Source organism: Mercenaria mercenaria, chromosome 13 (assembly GCF_021730395.1).
Source record: "Mercenaria mercenaria strain notata chromosome 13, MADL_Memer_1, whole genome shotgun sequence".
In the NCBI taxonomy this organism is placed as follows: domain Eukaryota; kingdom Metazoa; phylum Mollusca; class Bivalvia; order Venerida; family Veneridae; genus Mercenaria; species Mercenaria mercenaria.
Window position 1 is genome coordinate 26,943,511 of NC_069373.1, and position 21,490 is coordinate 26,965,000.

The window sequence follows — 21,490 nt, forward strand, 5'->3', positions numbered from 1 at the left end:
TCTTAAGGTCCAGTTTGAATCTGGGTCATGTAGGAAAAAAAACTAGGTCACCAAGCCATATCAAATGAAAAGCTAGTTTACACTGTAGAGGCCACATTTATGACCATACCTTAATGAAACTTGGTCTAAATGTTAATCTTGATGATCTATAGATCAAGTTCAAATCTGGGTTAGGTGGGGTCAAAAACTAGGTCACTAGGTCATATCAAAGGAAAAGCTTGTTAACACTCTAGAGGCCACATTTATGACTATATCTTCATGAAACTTAGTCAGAATGTTAAACTTGATGATCTTTAGGGCAATTTTGAATCTGGGTCATGTCGGGTCAAAAACTAGGTCACCAGGTCAAATCAAAGGAAAAGCTAATTAACACTGTAGAGGCCACATTTATGACCATATCTTAATGAAACTTGGTCAGAATGTTAATCTTGATGATCTTTAGGTCAAGTTTAAATCTGGGTCAGATGGAGTCAAAAACTAGGTCACTAGGTCATATCAAAGGAAAAGCTTGTTAACACTCTAGAGGCCACATTTATGACTATATCTTCATGAAACTTAATCAGAATGTTAAACTTGATGGTCTTTAGGTCAAGTTCGAATCTGGGTCATGTCGGGTCAAAAATTAGGTCACGGGGGTCAAATAAAAGGAATAGCTAGTTAACACTTTAGAGGCCACATTTATGACCATATCTTAATGAAACTTGGTCAGAATGTTAATCTTGATGATCTATAGGTCAAGTTTAAATCTGGGTCAGGTGTGTTAAAAAACTAGGTCACAAGGTCAAATCAAAGGAAAAGCTTGTTAAGACTCTAGAGGCCAGATTTATGACTGTATCTTCATGAAACTTAATCAGAATGTTAATCTTGATGATCTTTAGGTCAAGTTTAAATCTGGGTCATGTGGGGGCAAAAACTAGGTCACTGGGTCAAATCAAAGGAAAAGCTAGTTAACACTTTAGAAGCTACATTTATGACCATATCTTAATGAAACTTGGTCAGAATGTTGATCTTGATGATCTTTAGGTCAATAGGTCAGGTGAGCGATACAGGGCCTTCATGGCCCTCTTGTTACCAAACTTGCACACAACTTGTATCACCATAAGATCTTGGTTCCTGTCTTGAACTTGCCAGATCCCTTTATGGGTTTCAGAGTTATGGCCCCTGAAAGGGCCAAAATTAGCTATTTTGACCTTGTCTGCGCAATAGCAGCTTCATTTATGATTTGAATTTAATCAAACTTGCACAAAACTTATGTCACCGTAAGATCTCGTTTCCTTTCTTGAACCGGTCAGATCTCATAATGGGTTTCAGAGTTATGGCCCCTGAAAGGGCCAAAATCAGCTATTTTGACCTTGTCTGCACAATAGCAGCCTCATTTATGATTTGATTTTAACCAAACTTGCACACAACTTGTATCACCACAATATCTTGATTCCTTTCTTGAACTGGCCAGATTCTATTATGGGTTCCAGAGTGATGGACCCTGAAAGGGCCAAAATTAGCTATTTTGACTTTGTCGTCACAATAGCAGCTTCATTTATGATTTGATTTTAACCAGACTTGCACACAACTTGTATCACCATAAGACCTCAATTCCTTTTTATACGCCCTAAGAGACGTATTATGTTATCGCCTTGGTGTCCATCTGTCTGTCTGTTGGTTAGCAATTTCCTTTCCGCTCTGTAGCTCTTGAACCCCTTGAAGGATTTCAAAGAAACCTGACACAAATGTTCACCTCATCGAAACGATGTGCAGAGCGCATGTTTCGGATGGCTCACTTTAAGGTCAAGGTCACACTTAGGGGTCAAAGGTCATATGACTTTGTTTTGTGTGTATGTTGCTCTGCATTTGCATTGCATTGCAGTGCTCTTGTTTTTATTTGGCAGATCCTTCTTTTGTTCACTTACAATAATTTATTAGCCCACCATCATCAGATGGTGGGCTATTAAAATCACTCTGCGTCCGTGGTCCGTCCGTCCGTCATTCCGTCCGTCCGTCCGTCCGTCCGTCCGTCCGTCCGTTAACAATTTCTCGTTATCGCATCTCCTCAGAAACTACTGGGGGGATTTTGACCAAACTTTGTCAGAATGATGTATTGGTACCCTAGTTGTGTCCCCCTGAAAATCAGACTGGTTCAACAATTTATAAGTGAGTTATGGCCCTTTGTTTATTTCTATAATTTATATAGATTTATATAGGGAAAAACTTTGAAAACCTTCTTGTCCAAAACCACAGAGCCTAGGGCTTTGATATTTGGTATGAAGCATCATCTAGTGGTCCTCTACCAAGATGATTCAAATTATTTCTCTGGGGTCAAATATGGCCCCGCCCTGGGGGTCACATGGTTTATATAGACTTATATAGGGAAAAACTTTGAATAACCTCTTGTCCAAAACCACAGGGCCTAGGGCTTTGATATTTTGCATGTGACATCATCTAGTGGTCTTCAACTAAGATTATTCAAATTATACCCCTAGGGTCAAATATTGCCCCGCCCTGGGGGTCATATGGTTTACATAGACTTATATAGGGAAAAACTTTGAAAATCTTCTTGTCCAAACCACAAAACCTAGGTCTTTGATACTTGTAATGTAGCATCATCTAGTGGTTCTCTACCAAGTTTGTTCAAATTATCCTCCTAGGGTTAAATATGGCCCCGCCCCGGGGGGTCACATGGTTCATATAGACTTATATAGGGAAAAGCTTTTAAAATGTTCTTGTCAGTAACTACAACATTCAAACTTGGACCACATGTATATTTTTGAGTGGCAAGATGAACCTTGACATGAGTTGACCTTGATTTTGACCTAGTGACCTACTTTCACATTTCTGTAGCTACAGCCTTCAAATTTGGACCACATGCATAATTTTGTGCACTGGAAAAAACTTTGACCTTTATTTTGACCTAGTGACCTACTTTCACATTTTTGAAGGTACAGGCATCAAATTTGGACCATATGCATAGTTTCATGTTTCAAAATGAAATTTGACATTGATTTTGACCTAGTGACCTACTTTCACATTTCTCAAGCTACAGCCTTCAAATTTGGACTACATGCATAGTTTTGTGTACCGAAAAAAACTTTGACCTTGACATTGACCTAGTGACCTACTTTCACATTTTTGGAGGTACAGGCTTCGAATTTGGACCACATGCATAGTTTTGTATTCTGAAATAAAATTTGACCTTGATTTTGACCTAGTGACCTACTTTTACATTTCTCAAGCTACAGCCTTCAAATTTGGACCACTTGCATAGTTTTGTGTACTGAAATGACCTTTGACCTTTACATTGACCTAGTGACCTACTTTCACATTTTTAAGGTACAGGCTTCAAATTTGGACCACATGCATAGTTTTGTATACCGAAATAAAATTTGACCTTGATTTTGACCTAGTGACCTACTTTTACATTTCTCAAGCTACAGCCTTCAAATTTGGACCACATGCATAGTTTTGTATACCGAAACAAACTTTGACCTTTACATTGACCTAGTGACCTACTTTCACATTTTTGAAGGTACATGCTTCAAATTTGGACCACATGCATAGTTTTGTATTCCGAAGTAAAATTTGACCTGGATTTTGACCTAGTGACCTACTTTTACATTTCTCAAGCTACAGCCTTCAAATTTGGACCACTTGCATAGTTTCGTGTACCGAAATGAACTTTGACCTTAAGATTGACCTAGTGACCTACTTTCACATTTCTGTAGCTACAGGCTTCAAATTTAGGACCACATGCATAGTTTTGTGTACCGAAACAAACTTTGACCTTGACATTGACCTAGTGACCTACTTTCACATTTTTGAAGGTACAGGCTTCAAATTTGGACCGCATGCATAGATTTGTCTTGTGTAAGGAAATGAAATTTGACCTTGAGCTAGTCAATAAGTCTTGAAATTTGGAACACTCAAAAATGGCACATTGGTGGGCGCCAAGATCACTCTGTGATCTCTTGTTTTTAATTGCTTCCCTTTTGTGTTACTGTAAATAGCTTATTTAGTAACTTTTTAGCTCGACTATTCATAGAATAGTAGAGCTATTGGACTCGCCCATGCGTCGGCGTCCGCGTCCCGATTTGGTTAAGTTTTTGTATGTAAGCTGGTATCTCAGCAACCACTTGTGGGAATGGATTGAAACTTCACAAACTTATTCACTGTGATAAACTGACTTACATTGCACAGGTTCCATAACTCTGTTTTGCTTTTTTACAAAATTACGCCCCTTTTTTGACTTAAAAACTTTTGGTTTAGGTTTTGTATGTAAGCTGGTATCTCAGTAACCACTTGTGGGAATAAATTGAAACTTCACACACTTATTTACTGTGATAAACTGACTTACATTGCACAGGTTCCATAACTCTATTTTGCTTTTTTACAAAATTATGCCCCTTTTTCGACTTAGAATTTTTTGGTTAAAGTTTTGTATGTAAGCTGGTATCTCAGTACTCACTAATGGGAATGGATTGAAACTTCACACACTTGTTCACTGTCATGATCTGACATGCACAAAGCAGGTCCCATAACTTTATTTTGCTTTTTTACAAAATTATGCCCCTTTTTCAACATAGAAATTTTTGGTTAAGTTTTTGTTTGTAAGCTGGTATCTCAGTATCCACTAATGGGAAAGGATTGAAACTTCACACACTAGTTCACTGTCATGATATGACATGCAGTGCAAAGGGTCAATAACTCAACTTTGCATTTTACAAAATTATGCCCCTTTTTGAACTTAGGAGTTTTTGGGTTAAATTCTTATATGTAAGCTGGTATCTCAGTACCCACTAATGGGAATGGATTGAAACTTCATACACTTGTCCACTGTCATGAGCTGATAAGCACTATGCAGGTTCCATAACCCTATTTTACTCTTTTACTAAATTATGCCCCTTTTTCAACTTTCTTATTCATTCAAGCGACAAGGCTGTTAAATAGTCGAGCGTTGCTGTCCTCCGACAGCTCTTGTTTATTATTGGCCTTAGGGAAAAACCGAGACCACTTTCCTGAGGCACAACATGGATGGTACCTCCAATTTATAGGTGTATTTTGACATATCTGTACCTTTATGAAAATTTCAACTATATTTTCTCATGATTCTTTTGATTGATCTTGATTATGATTTTTTGACCTTCTTGTCCTTAAGTGCAATGATGACAGGTGAGTGATATAGGGCCATTATGGCCCTCTTGTAATCAAACTTGCAAACAACTTGTATAGGCATAATATCTCGGTTCCTTTCAAAAACTGGCCAGATTCCATCATGGGTTCCAGAGTTATATGGCCCCTTAAAGGGCCAAAATTTGCTATATTTGGCTTGTAAACACCATACAGACCACATTTTGTAATCAATTTTAATCAGACTTGCACACAACTTGTATTGGCATAATACCTTGGTTCCTTTCGAAACCTGGCCAGATCCTATCATGGGTTCTAGAGTTATGGCCCCTTAAAGAGCCAGACTTTGCTATTTTGGCTTTTGCAGCCATATAGAGACTTCATTTATGGTTTGATTTGATACAAACTTGCAAAATATCTTTAACAACAATGAATCCATCAGGTCCAATCATGAGTTCTGGAGTTACAGCCCCTGATTGACCCCTGAAGGAGACAAAATTTGTTAATTTTTACCTTGTGAACATTATAAAAGTGACATTTTACATTTACATTTTAGCCACACTTACACACAAGTTAAGTCACTTTTAAGATCTTGGTTCCTTTGGAAAACTGGCTAGATTCCATCATGGGTTCTAGAGTTACTTCCCCTGAAGGGCAAAATTTTCTATTTTGACCCTTTCAGCTATCTAGAGGATTCATTTATGCATTGATTTGAAACAAACTTGCACAGATGGTTGAAGGTGGGCAGGTGGTCTAGTGGTAACAAGCTTGACTGCCAATCCGGAGGTCCGGGGTTCGAATCTCGGTCCAGGAACTGGAAATTTCTGAGATGCTCTGGAGTGTCTCCCACCTGACTAAGAGGCCTGTACTGGTTCTTCCCAGGAAAGACGGCTTCGCGTGTATCAGTGCTTTACACCGGGCACATTAAAGAACCAGACTGTCTATTCGCAAAGAGCTAAGCTAAGTTAGCCGGACAGGCCTGTATCTCTCTCTGTTCTCTCTGTCTGTGGGGGCTTTATCTCACTCTGTCCCTCTGGTTAGATCGCTCTGCGTCTGTACTAGTAGAGGATGAATTTCGAGCCCTGTGTGGCTGCGTTTGCTATGTAAAGCGCCTTTGAATGTGTTTATCACGAAAAGGGCGTGATATAAATCTGGTATAATAATCATTTATCTTATTGATCTCTAGGCCAAGTTCGAAACTGGGTCATGTGGGGTCAAAAACTAGGTCACCAGGTCAAATCAAAGGAAAAGCTTGTTAAGACTGTAGAGGCCATATTTATGACCCTATCTTCATGAAACTTGGTCAGAATGTTTATCTTGATGATTTTTAGGCCAGGTTTAACAGGTGAGCGATATAGGGTCATCATGACCTTCTTATTTTAATTATATAACAATTTCTAACCTATATTTTTGATAAAGACAAAGTCAGAGGGATATTGTCCGTCCGAAGCCATATCTAGGAAGTGGTAGGGAATATTTAAATAAAACTTTATATACATATTTACCACTATGAGGTTATGCAGCCTGTCAAGTTTCAAGTGTTAACTATATAGGGTACTATAAATATGGCAATTTCTGCTTCATAACTTGTGATATATTTGACCTAGAACTGTTAACCTTAAAGTGAATTTAGATCACCATAATGTTGTTGTGCACACACAATTTTGTCCGGATTTATTTAGTAACTTCAGAGTTATTGCCATTTAATTGTTTAAAAATCCACATATTTGTACATAACAAACTTACCATTTGGTAGAATTTCATTAAACTTCTTCCATTCTTTTCCATGAACATTTATTATAAACATGTGAAGTTGTGTACCCACACCTGGTCACCCGCTTGCCTTGGTCAACCCCACCACCCCTCCCAAAAAAAAACAAACAAAAAAAAGTTTTTTTTTTTTTCATTCCTTATTTTAGATTTTTTCAAACCTTCCATGAATATTTATCAACATGTAAAGTTGTACCATTCCCCCACCTTACTCCTCCACCCAGTCATGCCCACCACCCCGATCATGCATTTTTAGCTCATCTGATTTTTTGAAAAAAAATGATGAGTTATTGTCATCACTTGAGCGGTTGTCGGCGTCGGCGTCGGCGTCTGCGTCGGCGTTGCCTGGTTAAGTTTTATGTTTAGGTCAGCTTTTCTCCTAAACTATCAAAGCTATTGCTTTGAAACTTGGAATACTTGTTCACCATCATAAGCTGACCCTGTATAGCAAGAAACATAACTCCATCTTGCTTTTTGCAAGATTTATGGCCCCTTTTGTACTTAGAAAATATCAGATTTCTTGGTTAAGTTTTATGTTTAGGTCAACTTTTCTCCCAAACTGTCAAAGCTATTGCTTTGAAACTTGGAATACTTGTTCACCATCATAAGCTGACCCTGTACAGCAAGAAACATAACTCCATCTTGCTTTTTGCAAGATTTATTGCCCCTTTTGGACTTAGAAAATCAGTTTTCTTGGTTAAGTTTTATGTTTAGGTCAGCTTTTATCCTAAACTATCAAAGCTATTGCTTTAAAACTTGCAACACTTGTTCACCATCATAAGTTGACCCTGTACAGCAAGAAACATAACTCCATCCTGCTTTTTGCAAGATTTATGGCCCCTTTTGGACTTAGAAAATATCAGATTTCTTGGTTAAGTTTTATGTTTAGGTCAACTTTTTCTCTTAAACTATCAAAGCTATTGCTTTGAAACTTGCAACACTTGTTCACCATCATAACCTGACCCTGTACAGCAAGCAGCGTAACTCCATCCTGATTTTTGCAATAATTATTGCCCCTTTTGGACTTAGAAAATCATTTTCTTGGTTGAGTAATATGTTTAAGTCAACTTTTCTCATAAACTATCAAAGCTATTGCTTTAAAACTTGCAACAGTTTTTCACCATCATAAGTGGACGCTGTACATCAAGAAACATAATTCTATCCTGCTTTTTGCAAGAATGATGGCCCTTTTTAGACTTAGAAAATCATGGGTAGGACAATATTTCTATTACACAAAAAAAATCAGATGAGCGTCAGCACCCGCAAGGCGGTGCTCTTGTTTAGCTCACCTGTCACATAGTGACAAGGTGAGCTTTTGTGATCGTGCAGCGTCCGTCGTCCGTGCGTCTGTCCGTGCGTAAACTTTTGCTTGTGACCACTCTAGAGGTCACATTTTTTATGGGATCTTTATGAAAGTTGGTCAGAATTTTCACCTTGATGATATCTAGGTCAAGTTCGAAACTGGGTCACATGCCATCAAAAACTAGGTCAGTAGATCTAAAAATAGAAAAACCTTATGACCTCTCTAGAAGCCATATATTTCACAAGATCTTCATGAAAATTTGTCAGAATGTTCATCTTGATGATATCTAGGTCAAGTTCAAAACTGGGTCACGTGCTGTCAAAAACTAGGTCAGTAGATCTAAAAATAGAAAAACCTTGTGACCTCTCTAGAGGCCATATATTTCACAAGATCTTCATGAAAATTGGTCAGAATGTTCACCTTGATGATATCTAGGTCAAGTTCGAAACTGGGTCACGTGCCTTCAAAAACTAGGTCAGTAGGTCAAATAATAGAAAAACCTTGTGACCTCTCTAAAGGCCATATTTTTCATGGGATCTGTATGAAAATATGTGTGAATGTTCATCTTGATGATATCTAGGCCAAGTTCGAAACTGGGTCACGTGCAGTCAAAAACTAGGTCAGTAGGTCTAAAAATAGAAAAACCTTGTGACCTCTCTAGAGGCCATACGTGTGAAAGGATCTTCATAAAAATTGGTCAGAATGTTCATCTTGATGATATGTAGGTCAAGTTTAAAAGTGGGTCACGTGTCATCAAAAAGTAGGTCAGTAGGTCAAATAATGAAAAAACCTTGTGACCTCTCTAGACGTCAAATTTTTCATGGGATCTGTATGAAAGTTGGTCTGAATGTTTATCTTGATGATATATAGGTCAAGTTTGAAACTGGGTCAACTGCGATCAAAAACTAGGTCAGTAGGTCTTAAAATAGAAAAACCTTGTGACCTCTCTAGAGGCCATACCCTTGAATGGATCTTCATGAAAATTGGTCAGAATGTTCACCTTTATGACATCTAGGTCAGGTTTGAAACTGGGTCACGTGCCATCAAAAACTAGGTCAGTAGCTCAAATAATAAAAAAACCTTATGACCTCTCTAGAGGCCATACTTTTCACAGATCTGTATGAAAGTTGGTCTGAATGTTCATCTTGATGATATCTAGTTCAAGTTTGAAACTGGGTCAACTGCGTCAAAAACTAGGTCAGTAGGTCTAAAATTAGAAAAATCTTTCGACCTCTCTAGAGGCCATATTTTTCAATGGATCTTCATGAAAATTGGTCAGAATTTTTATCTTGATGATATCTAGGTCAAGTTCAAAACTGGGTCACATGAGCTCAAAAACTAGGTCACTATGTCAAATAATAGAAAAAACGGCGTCATACTCAAAACAGGTTCATGTGAGAACAGGTGAGCGATTCAGGACCATCATGGTCCTCTTGTTTTTTTAATTTTCCGTCAATATTTATAATCAACATGTGAAGTTTCGTACCATCACCCGTTCACCCGCCCCACCCCCGCCCCCTCAATTTTTTTTTTTCCATTCCTTTTTTTTAAAAAATGTTCAAACCTTCACAACATGTGAAGTTGTAACCACACCCACCCTGCCGCCAGCCATGTTCAAGATATCTTTCTTGATTGTGCTCTCTTAAGGACATCTGTTCTTTTAAGTTCTAATGTACATGAACTTGTTAAACAGCAACACGTGGTGCTAAACTACTCAAAGACAATATTTTGTTCAACTAATCCTAGGAAATACTGAGTTATTTTACTTATTTGCAATATCGCCATATCAAACACTTAAAAGACCATAATAGTGATGGAAATTTCCGATGAAATTGTCATCGCTGCCGATTAGGGTTTAAATGCTGATTTTCAAATTCTCATTGATTTAGGTCAAGGTCACAGGTGCCTGAAATCCGGTCACTAAATTGTGAACTGCTTGACCCAGAATGTTGAATCTTCATAGGATGATTGGACATGCGAGTAGATGATCCCTATTGATTTTGGGGTCATTCTATTAAAGGTCAAGGTCGCAGTGGACAGCACATAGAAATCCATTTCTGGTCTATAAGTTGAGAACCATTTGGCCTAGAACCTTCAAACTTCATAGGGTGATAGGACTTACAGAGTAGATGACCGCTATTGTTTTTTTGGGACACTCCATCAAAGGTCAAGGTCACAGGGGGCTGAACATAGAATCACTTGATCCAGAATGTTGAAATTTAATAGGATGATTGAACATGCAGATTTGATGACCCCTACTGATTTTGGGGTCACTCAATCAAAGGTTAAGGTCACAGGGGCCTGAACATGGAAAACTGTTTCCAGTTCATAACTTGAGTACCACTAGACCCAAAATTTTGAAACTTAGTGGGATGATTGGACATGCCAAGTAGATGATTCCTATTGCAGCCAACCATTAGTGTCTCTTTGACTTTTGCTCATGTCCCCAATTGACTTCTTACCTATAAGACTATGCATTGGGGGAGACATGCGCTTTTCTACAAAAGCATCTTCTAATTTAAACTTATGTTTGTACTGTAGATGATTAGAACATTTACCGAGTCTACAAGAGATAAAACCAATAACTTTACATGTAGTGTATTTGCTTAGAGCCATATTTTGGGTCCCATGTGATTGGAAAAAAGATTAATGGCGACATATACCAATCTGTTAAGTAATGTCTGAAGTTCATTTTTAGCCCACCATCTGATGATGGTGGGCTATTCAAATCACTCTGTGTCCATGGTCCGTCCGTCCGTTAACAATTTCTCGTTATCGCATCTCCTCAGAAACTACTGGGGTAGGGCGGGGGGTGGGGGGGGGGGAATTTTGACCAAACTTTGTCAGAATGATGCATTGGTACCCTAGTTGTGTCCCCCTGAAAATCAGACTGGTTCAACAATTTTGGAGCGAGTTATGGCCTTTTGTTTATTTTGATTTCTAATATAATTTTATATCCAGTGGCTGTCCAAGTAGTTAATTGGTTTTTTATGGCCTTACCTGTAGAAGGGTCATAAAGTCTGCAGACACTAATGAGATAATGATTCAAGTTGTTCATTATTTTCCTATTACACCTCAGCAGTGAATGGACTACTCTAGTAGATTGATGATTAATTTGTTTAGTTCTGGGATTTCTGGGTTCAATTATTAGTTATAATGTAAGTAATTATATGTACATTCTTTGTATCATAATAAGAAAAAAATAATTGCATATAACTCATTAATGGTGTCATCTCTCTTGTTTAGGATATGGGTTTTAATTATTAGTTACCTTCTTCTAGGATTTTGAGCTAGTGTTGAAATTTGGAACATTAAAAATGGTGGGGGCAAGATCACTCTGTGATCTCTTGTAAGTCAAGTCGCCAGTCTAAATTCCGCGACTGGACCGAGTTATGATGTCATCAAAATGGTGGCCATTTCTTAAAGATAAATCTATCATCATCTTCAAATGACTGATCAGAGTTGTTTAATTTTGATGCTAAAAGTGAGTTATCTTGAAGTTTACATGGTACACACACATAATTACCTCGCATTTTGTTATTCTGAATAAAAAGAATGTCATGTATGCAATGTTAAAGGTATATTATGCCCAAATGTCATATCTGAATATAATTATGAAAAAATACCACATACTATCTATGTGATAGTAATATCTTTTGTGAGTAATGTTATAAACTACATAATAATAAATGTGTAACAAAATCTATAAGAAGATCCTTTGAAAGCAACCAAGCAAGGTAATAGCAGACTCGGTTTGATTGGGCCTGTTCATAAGAGGTTATAGGAAGCACAACACCCCTTACGCTCCCTAGCACCGGCCTAAGCAGAACTCTTATTGTATAGGTATTGAATGAACTCCATCATCCAAAAAGACCAGAAAATATTACAACATTTAATCCAAGTACCGGGAGACTACAGCACACACAGTATGAATATATTACGCCACTAAAAATCTTGAAGTTTGTTTGGAACAAATGGTTGTTACCATACAGACATGTAATTTTGTAATATAATTCTACATGTGGGCTATTTCACGAATCTTTCTGAGTGAGTGAACACTTTTCTTTCGAGTGAACTCTTGACTACAGCACACATAGAATATATACGCACTAAATCTGAAGTTGTTTGGAACAAATGGTTGTTACTAGACTTAATTTGATATAATTCTACATGTGGCTATTTCACGAATCTTTCTGAGTGAGTGAACACTTTTCTTTCGAGTGAATTCTTGTGGCCCCCCTGTGAGTGGTGGGGGCATATAGATTTGGTCTTGTCTGTCCGTTCGTCCGAAGTTTGTGACATGCCTAGCTCAAAAAGTATTTGTTATAAATTGATCAAACCATGCATGAGTCTTTATCGTGACATGAACTTGCGCACCTTCTATTTTTCGTCTAGCTCCGCCCCCTATTTCCAGAGTTATGGCCCCTGAAATAGTCAAAAATTCACATTTTCACCTTGTGACACGCCTAGCTCAAAAAGTATTTGATATAGATTCATGAAACCTTGCATGAGTCTTAATCATGATATGAACTTGCGCACCTCCTATTTTTCATCTGGGTCCGCCCCCTATTTCCAGAGTTATGGCCCCTGAAATAGTAAAAAATGCACATTTTCACCTTGTGACGCGCCTTGCTCAAAAAGCATTATATATAAATTGATTAAACCTTGCATGAGTCTTTATCATGATATGAACTTGCGCACCTCCTATTTTTCATCTGGCTCTGCCCCCTTTATCCAGAGTTATGGCCCCTGAAATAGTCAAAAATGCACATTTTCACCTTGTGACGCGCCTAACTCAAAAATCTTGCGTGAGTCTTTATCATGATATGAACTTGCGCACCTCCTATTTTTTGTCTGCCTCTGCCCCTTATTTTCAGAGTTATGGCCCCTGAAAATAGTCAGAAATGCACATTTTCACCTTGTGACGTGCCTAGTTCAAAAAGTATATAATATAAATGGATGATAAATAACTTGCATGAGTCTTTATCATGATATAAACTTGCAAACCTCTTGTTTTTTGGCTGGCTCCATCCTCTATTTTTAAAGTTATGGCCCCTGAAATAGTAAAAAAATGCACATTTTCACCTAATTATGTGCCTAGCTCAAAAAGTATTTGATGTAAATTCATGAAAACTTGCTCGAGTCTTTATCATAATGTGACCTTGCACACTTGGCATTCTTCTTGAGAATCTTAGCGCTTATTACAGAGTTATGGCCCTTGAAATAGCCAAAATAGTGGATTTTTTGTTTGTGATGCTCATAGCTCAAAAAGTATATGGCCTAGAATAATGAATCCTTTTCATAAAATGTTTGTTGAGGCTATACCCCATTAAGACTGCAAACATTTGAATTATTTCCCCTTATTTGTGACAAATGTAACAGTGGCAGGCACACCCTGTGTCCTACAGACACATTCTAGTTTCTAGTTTTTCTACTTACTTCAAATAGACACAAATGGTCACCACTATAGAATAAAACAGAATAGTGAGTATAACTATAACTGTACAATTACTTTCTACATTTGTTGCTGTATCGGCACTATTCACACATTTAAATCGATGTGTCGCAAACCCCTTAAAGCATGTAATATCGCTATTCCGTAAAATAGACGTAGCATCCAGTGAAAACTGACATGTTGTCTACTGGGCATTTACAGTTGTTTCAGAAATGTTCTAATCTCTGAAAAACATCAATGAATTTGCTTCTAACCTTTTATTGAAAATAATTTAACTTCTGTTGTAAATATCTTTTTAACTAAAATTGTTTAGTACTGTAAAGATGTATCAAAATGTCTGATCACACCGACATAAGCCCCAGGAACACAATCTTTGCAGGATATGGAATGTATGTATCATCTGTTAAATGTACAGTGATAAAATGTGTGCTAGCGCTTATACAACGGTCTTTTCTACCAATCGAGAACGCATTTAATATGATGACCGTGATATAACATGATAGACTGACTTTGCATCTTGGTAAAGAGATTGTGATAGAGCCGCGGCAAGTAAGGACATAATGGTTCGCGCTAAAATCAGGTATGAACCAATTGTTGTTGCAAAAGCGGTAGAGTCAAGTGTGATTGAAAATAAACAAACTCTCCAAGTGCTAACTAGAAGTTATGTTGATCCTTTTAGGGGATTAGCCTGTTTGTTTTCTGTCAAGAAAGGCAATCGCAAATATTAGTCGTTCAAAGAGACCAATGCTTTGTGGGTAAAAAATTACAACTTATAATCTAAACACTTCATGTCATATAAATTCGGCAGTAATCCCAAAATACGCTAATGTCAATAATATTGATATTGTAAAAACTGTTGGGGAAAACATGTTACTAACTATATAACTTGATAGATACAAAATAATCACACAAACTTCAGAAATATAGTTCGAATACCATGATTGCAACTCGGGTTTTGGACGAAAAGATTATTGTACAAGAGCTTTCATCTACAGCTGTATACTTTAGAGAAAATGATACTCAGGCCTGGTATTTACAGGATCAGAAACAGTTACTACTGATAATCAAGATCTTCTTTGGAAGTCAGTACCTATTTTATTGCACCTTGTCCACCTTGGGTGATTCTGGGTCCTTCCGCGGAAAGCACAAGTGACAATTTGAACATGTTGTAGACAGTTGCGTTCTCAACTTGTCACAGAATCTTACGTGCTCGACCCTTACATGTACGCAAACATCCATAAACCTTCTGCAGCTGTTCATGGCTATAGCATTTACAACTTGCAGTCGGTGTATTATGCATTCAGAATTAAGAAGTACTGAACTAAAAGGCTACTTTAAACCCATCAAAATCAGATAATAACCAGCCAATAATAACATAGCAATCGTGTCTACTGAGGGTGAATATTTTTAAAAACTTTGTAAATGGTCACGATACGTTTTTGTGATTTCAGGGAAGACACTTCTGATAGCAAGAGTGCTGTCATAGAACTGTTATGAACATTCTCCAAAAATGTTATAAGATATCGTTTGCAAGCCCTTGACCATTGATACAGTTGTCATAGAACTTTCATGAGTTAAATGAGAATGCTAAACAGTGGCTTATCACCCATACCCATCATGAAAAGTTTCCTTCTCGCAAATTGCATACCACAGACATTCTAAAATGACAGTTACAATGGAAACTGTGGACTAAGGAAAGTATATTGTTCAAAGACTCCATTATTGTTCAGTAAAGTTTTGAGATCCTATGGAAACTACCAATCTAACATTTGAAAGGCTTCTATCAATATAAAACATATCTACCAGGAACCAAACATTATAATAAAGGTAGGGTTTTATTTGTATGAATGCTAATCATTACATTTAATTAAGTGGGAATGTTTAAAATCTTGTGCAGTTCAACGCGATACGAACGCTGAGCTGGTAAATTGGTACAGAATAATATTTATTTGTAGCAGACAATGAGCTTTGTTCAATTACAGGCTAGATAAATATTGAAATTGACATGTAGACATCACTTTTAGGTAGTTTAAAGCACATATAAAAACTACACCACTGTTGGAATATGAAACAAATATATTCAACAAGAAATAAATCTGTTGAAATAAAGTGGGTGGGGTAAGATATATTTTGATTATTTCACATCATTTAATTGTTTGTATACTACAATATTGTCATTATATTGACAGCATATATTCCAGGATAGAAAATTTAAGAAAATAATATGAAAGTTTGCTGGGTAACGTAAGAAAATTGTAAGATAAGCAAAGTTATTTTTTCAAATTTGGCCGCCATTTTGATGACGTCATAGATCCAGTCGCGGAACTAGGACTGGCAACATGTCTTTTTGTGACCTTCAGACATTGTCTAACAGTTTGGTATATGTCACCATTAATCTTTTTTCCGATTGCGCGGGATTCTCGTTCTGTATGCACTAATGACTGTGTAATGTGATTTATTTTCCATTATTTTGATCCTTCAAAGTTTTGATGGTTTGATTGCCTGTCACAAATATATAACAATCTGACTGTCAAATTATTTTGGCTAGTCTGTGTTGGCATGTCAGAAATTTTTCGCTGCGCCATTTTGTTGCAGACAAACATGTGAAGTCAAAATCGTGTGGCTGACTGTGTACCGCACAAGTAAATAGTTTCCGTACATTACCAGTCCATGGGTTTCCAAAATGAATCAAAAAAGAAAGTAAACTGTCAACTAGCATCGGAATTGAATAAATCCTTTAATTAGTGACCACAACAAAGATATACGACAGTGATATTAAGGAAAATCGATTAAGGACAATGATGTCTTTTTTATTTTTCTGTGCGTGATTTCACCCTCAGGAGACTTTTTCATTACTTGCAATGTGAAATCTGTGCCTGAAACACCTACATATTTACGTGAATGGGATCACTGTTGTTTACGACAGTGATATTAAAGAAAATCGATTAAGGACAATGATGTCTTTTTTATTTTTCTGTGCGTGATTTCACCCTCGGGAGACTTTTTCATTACTTGCAATGTGAAATCTGTGTGTGAAACACGTACATATTTACGTGAATGGGATCACTGTTGTTTACAATTTTACTTGTTAGAGTTGCATATATAAATACCATTACATTTACAAAAATCAAAGTATGTGTAGAACTCTTGTACAGTCTCTGCTGTGTACCTAGTAAATTATGCAAACCATGCACTTTTCACCTTTAGGTAAGAAAAAAGCATGCAAAATTACTGTAATGGTCAGCAGTTTGAAAAGAAAAATATGTAAAAATAAAATCATTTAATGTGACTTCTGTGGTGAAATTGGTCAACAAACAGGATTTTTTCACAAAAGATAAAACCCACAGAATTTCACAAGATTAAATATGTTGAGAAAGCTATTGCTGGAAGGAGTACAATCTCTGCTACCAATATATGTGCATTAGGTATGGTAAAATGGTAAAATATCTAGAAATATGAGAAAATCAAAGAAAACAATATCAGGACTGCTAGATGCATGACTGTGTTATCCTGTGTAGCAGGTAACATAGATAGCTTACTTTTCCATTGCATTGATATAACAAGGACAGGATTAGGATTGACAAATAGTACTGCTCACTCAACAATGTCACTCTACAAACATATTTTTTCCCATAGATTGTTTCCCATGCGTAAAAAGGGCTTAGGGTAAGTCCCTATGTGCAGGCATCTATAACTGGAAAATTGTTTGTCAATTATGTATGTTACAAAAAACTATTCTAAAAGTTATGTACAGGCTAGGCCTACATGGACTTACACTAGTAGATGACAGCATATTTGTGTCAGTAAACATTACTGAAATGGAAGGAGATAAAGTTCTTGCATGGATATTCACATTTCATATTTCATAATATAAATGTTTATAAAATGTTGTATATGGATTGCAGACTATAGAAGCTACTCAGCCAGATGTGGTGATGGTGGAACTGTGTAACAGTAGGTTAAATATTCTACAGTTAGATGAGGAAAAACTTCTGGAGGAGGCACAGAATATCAACCTGGAGAAAATCCAGCTAGCTATAAAACAGGTTGCATTTTTAGTTCATCTGATTTTTTGAAAAAAAAAATGATGAGTTATTGTCATCACTTGATCGGCGTCAGCGTTGCCTGGTTAGGTTTTATATTTAGGTCAGCTTTTCTCCTAAACTATCAAAGGTATTGCTTTGAAACTTGCAACACTTGTTCACCATCAATAGCTGACCCTGTACAGCAAGAAACACAACTCCATCCTGCTTTTTGCAAGAATTATGGCTCCTTTTGGACTTAGAAAATATCAGATTTCTTGGTTAAGTTTTATGTTTAGGTCAACTTTTCTCCTTAACTATCAAAGCTATTGCTTTGAAACTTGCAACAGTTGTTCACCATCATGAGCTGACCCTGTACATTAAGAAACATAACTCTATCCTGCTTTTTGCAAGAATTATGGCCCCTTTTGGACTTAGAAAATATCAGCTTTATTGGTTAAGTTTTATGTTTAGGTAAACTTTTCTCCTAAACTATCAGAGCTATTGCTTTGAAACTTGCAACTGTTGTTCACCATCATAAGCTGACTCTGTACATCAAGAAACATAACTCCATCCTGCTTTTTGCAAGAATTATGGCCCTTTTTGGACTTAGAAAATCATGGGTAGGACAATTTTTCTATTATACAAAAAAAAAAGATGAGCGTTAGCACCCGCAAGGCGGTGCTCTTGTATTATCTTCCTTTGAATAATTTGATAAAAAAAATTGTGAGCTTGTCTGAAAAATCTCTTTTGAACATAGAGCATACAGTTTTCAGTTCAATATTTAAATCTGTATCAACTGCCTTGTGTAAAACCCTTATAGCCCTTGTATGAATGTCAATGATTTTATAGAATCTGGTGAAGTGTAATATATAAGGTGTTAGCTGTGAAGATTTGTGTCTGTGAGTCACTTGGTTTAAAGTGTAATATATAAGGTGTTGTTAGCTTCTGTGAGTCACTTGGTGTAAGGTATGGTATATAAGGTGTAAGTTTCTGTGAGTCACTTGGTGTAAAGTGTAATATATAAGGTGTTAGTTTCTGTGAGTCACTTCATGTGAAGTGTAATATATTAGGTGTTAGTTTCTGTGAGTCACTTCATGTAAAGTGTAATATATTAGGTGTCAAATTCTGTGAGTCACTTTGTGTAAAAGTGTAATATATAAGGTGTTAGTTTCTGTGAGTCACTTGGTGTAAAGAGTAATATATAAGGTATTAGTTTCTGTGAGTCTCTTTTGTGTAAAGATTAATATATTAGGTGTTAGTTTCTGTGAGTCACTTGGCGTAAAAGCGTAATCTATAAGGTGTTAGTTTCTGTGAGTCACTTGGTGTAAAGTGTAATTTATAAAGTGTTAGTTTCTGTGGGTCACTTGGTGTAAAGAGTAATATATAAGGATATAGCTGTGAAGATGACTGTCTTGAGTCACTTTGTGTAAAATGTACTATATAAGGTGTTAGTTTCTGTGAGTCACTTGGTGTTAAGTGTAATATATAAGGTGTTAGTTTCTGTGAGTCACTTGGTGTAAAAGTGTAATATATAAGGTGTTAGTTTCTGTGAGTCACTTGGTGTAAAGAGTAATATATAAGGATATAGCTGTGAAGATTACTGTCTTGAGTCACTTTGTGTAAAATGTACTATATAAAGTGTTAGTTTCTGTGAGTCACTTGGTGTAAAGTGTAATATATAAGGTGTTGTTTCTGTGAGTCACTTGGTGTAAAGTGTAATATATAAGGATATAGCTGTGAAGATTACTGTCTTTAGTCACTGTGTAAAGTGTACTATATAAGGTGTTAGTTTTTGTGAGTCACTTGGTGTAAAGTGTAATATATTATTAGTTAGTTTCTGCGAGTCACTTGGTGTAAAAGTGTAATATATAAAATGTTAGTTTCTGTGAGTCACTTGGTGTAAAGAGTAATATATAAGGATATAGCTGTGAAGATTACTGTCTTGAGTCACTTTGTGTAAAATGTACTAAATAAGGTGTTAGTTTCTGTGAGTCACTTGGTGTAAAGTGTAATATATAAGGTGTTACCTTCTGTGAGTCACTTGGTGTAAAGTTTAATATGTAAGATGTTAGCTGTGAAGATTACTGTCTGTGAGTTACTTTGTGTAAAGGGTAATATAATAAGGTTTTAGCTTAGCTGGTTGTATTTGATGTTAAGTTGACCTCAATACTGTGGGTTTGAACTTCTTAAAGGAGTAGAGTTATTTTATATGAGGAAACAATGTAGCTATTGGATTTGAGGTCAAGTTAGATTACTTATTAGCCTGCTACCAGTGTTTCATACAAAGTCGGATCCTGCCATAAATTAAAAAGTGGAAGATATTTTTTCATGAAATTTGATATATGGATAGATAGGTATATTGAGAAGATGCTTGTCCTTTTATTTCATGAAACTCACTACATAGATAGAAGGCAATGTTGAAATATGATCATTATGTCTCCCCCAGGAGACATATTGTTTTTGCCGCTGCTCCGTCGTCTCGTCCGTCTGCTCTCGTCCTTCTCGTCCGTCCTGAGTCACACTTCATTTCCGAGCAATAACTGGAGAACATTTGACCTAGAACTTTCAAACTTCATAGGTTGTAGGGCTTCTGTGTAGCGACCGCCCTATTGTTTTTGGGTCACTCGGTCAAAGTCAAGATCACAGGGCCTGACATTGAAAACCATTTCCGATCAATAACTAGAGAACCACTTGACCCAGAATGTTGAAACTTCATAGGATGATTGGTCATGAAGAGTAGATGACCCCTATTGATTTTGGGGTCACTCCATCAAAGGTCAAGATCTAGGCCGAGTTCGAAAACGGGTCGTCTGGGATCAAAAACTAGGTCACTAGGTCAAATCAAAGAAAAACCTTGTGTATGCGATAGAGGCTGTATTTTTCAATTGATCTTCATGAAATTTTGTCAGAATGATAACCTTGATGAAATCTAGACCGAATTTGAAAATGGGTCATCTGGGTTCAAAAACTAGGTCACTAGGTCAAATCAAAGAAAAACCTTGTGTATGCGATAGAGGCTGTATTTTTCAACTGATCTTCATGAAATTATGTTAGAATGATAACCTTGATGAAGTTTAGGCCAAGTTCGAAAATGGGTCATCTGTGTTAAAAAACTAGGTCAAATCAAAGAAAAACCTTCTGTATGCAATAGAGGCTGTATTTTTCAATCTTCATGAAATTTGGTCAGAATGATTGCCTTGATGAAATCTAGGTTGAGTTTGAATATGGGTCATCTGGGCATCTGGGGTCAAAAACTAGGTTAGTTACTAGGTCAAATTATAGAAAAAATTTGTGTATGCGATAGAGGCTGTAGTTTTCAATTGATCTTCATGAAATTTTGTCAGAATGATTGCCTTGATGAAATCTAGGTTGAGTTTGAATATGGGTCATTTGGGGTCAAAAACTAGGTCACTAGGTGAAATTATAGAAAAATCTTGTGCATGCGATAGAGGCTGTAGTTTTCAATTGATTTTCATGAAATTTGGTCAGAATGATTGTCTTGATGAAATCTACGTTGAATTTGAATATGGGTCATCTGGGGTCTAAAAATAGGTCACTAGTTTAAATCAAAGAAAAACCTTGTGTATGCGATAGAGGCTGTATTTTTAACTGATCCTCATGAAATTTTGTTACAATGATAACCTTGATGAAGTTTAGGCCAAGTTCGAAAATGGGTCATCTGTGTTCAAAAACTAGGTTACTAGGTCAAATCAAAGAAAAACCTTCTGTATGCGATAGAGGCTGTATTTTTCAATTTATCTTCATGAAATTTGGTCAGAATGATTGCCTTGATGAAATCTATTTTGAGTTTGAATATGG

At 36.6% G+C, this 21,490-nt stretch overlaps 1 protein-coding gene across 9 annotated transcripts in view; it reads left to right on the plus strand.

Moving 5' to 3' along the window:
- LOC123529252 (traB domain-containing protein-like) overlaps positions 1 to 21,490 on the plus strand; it is a 210,904-nt gene that overhangs the window by 113,216 nt on the left and 76,198 nt on the right. For all 9 annotated transcript variants that reach the window (XR_008366702.1, XR_008366703.1, XM_053521375.1 and 6 more), the window contains one exon: positions 17,552 to 17,692. Coding sequence is in view for 7 of the 9 variants with exons in the window: in XM_053521375.1 (XP_053377350.1) it covers positions 17,552 to 17,692 (141 nt within the window). In the remaining 2 variants the exon portion in view is untranslated. The remainder of the gene's footprint in view (positions 1 to 17,551; positions 17,693 to 21,490) is intronic.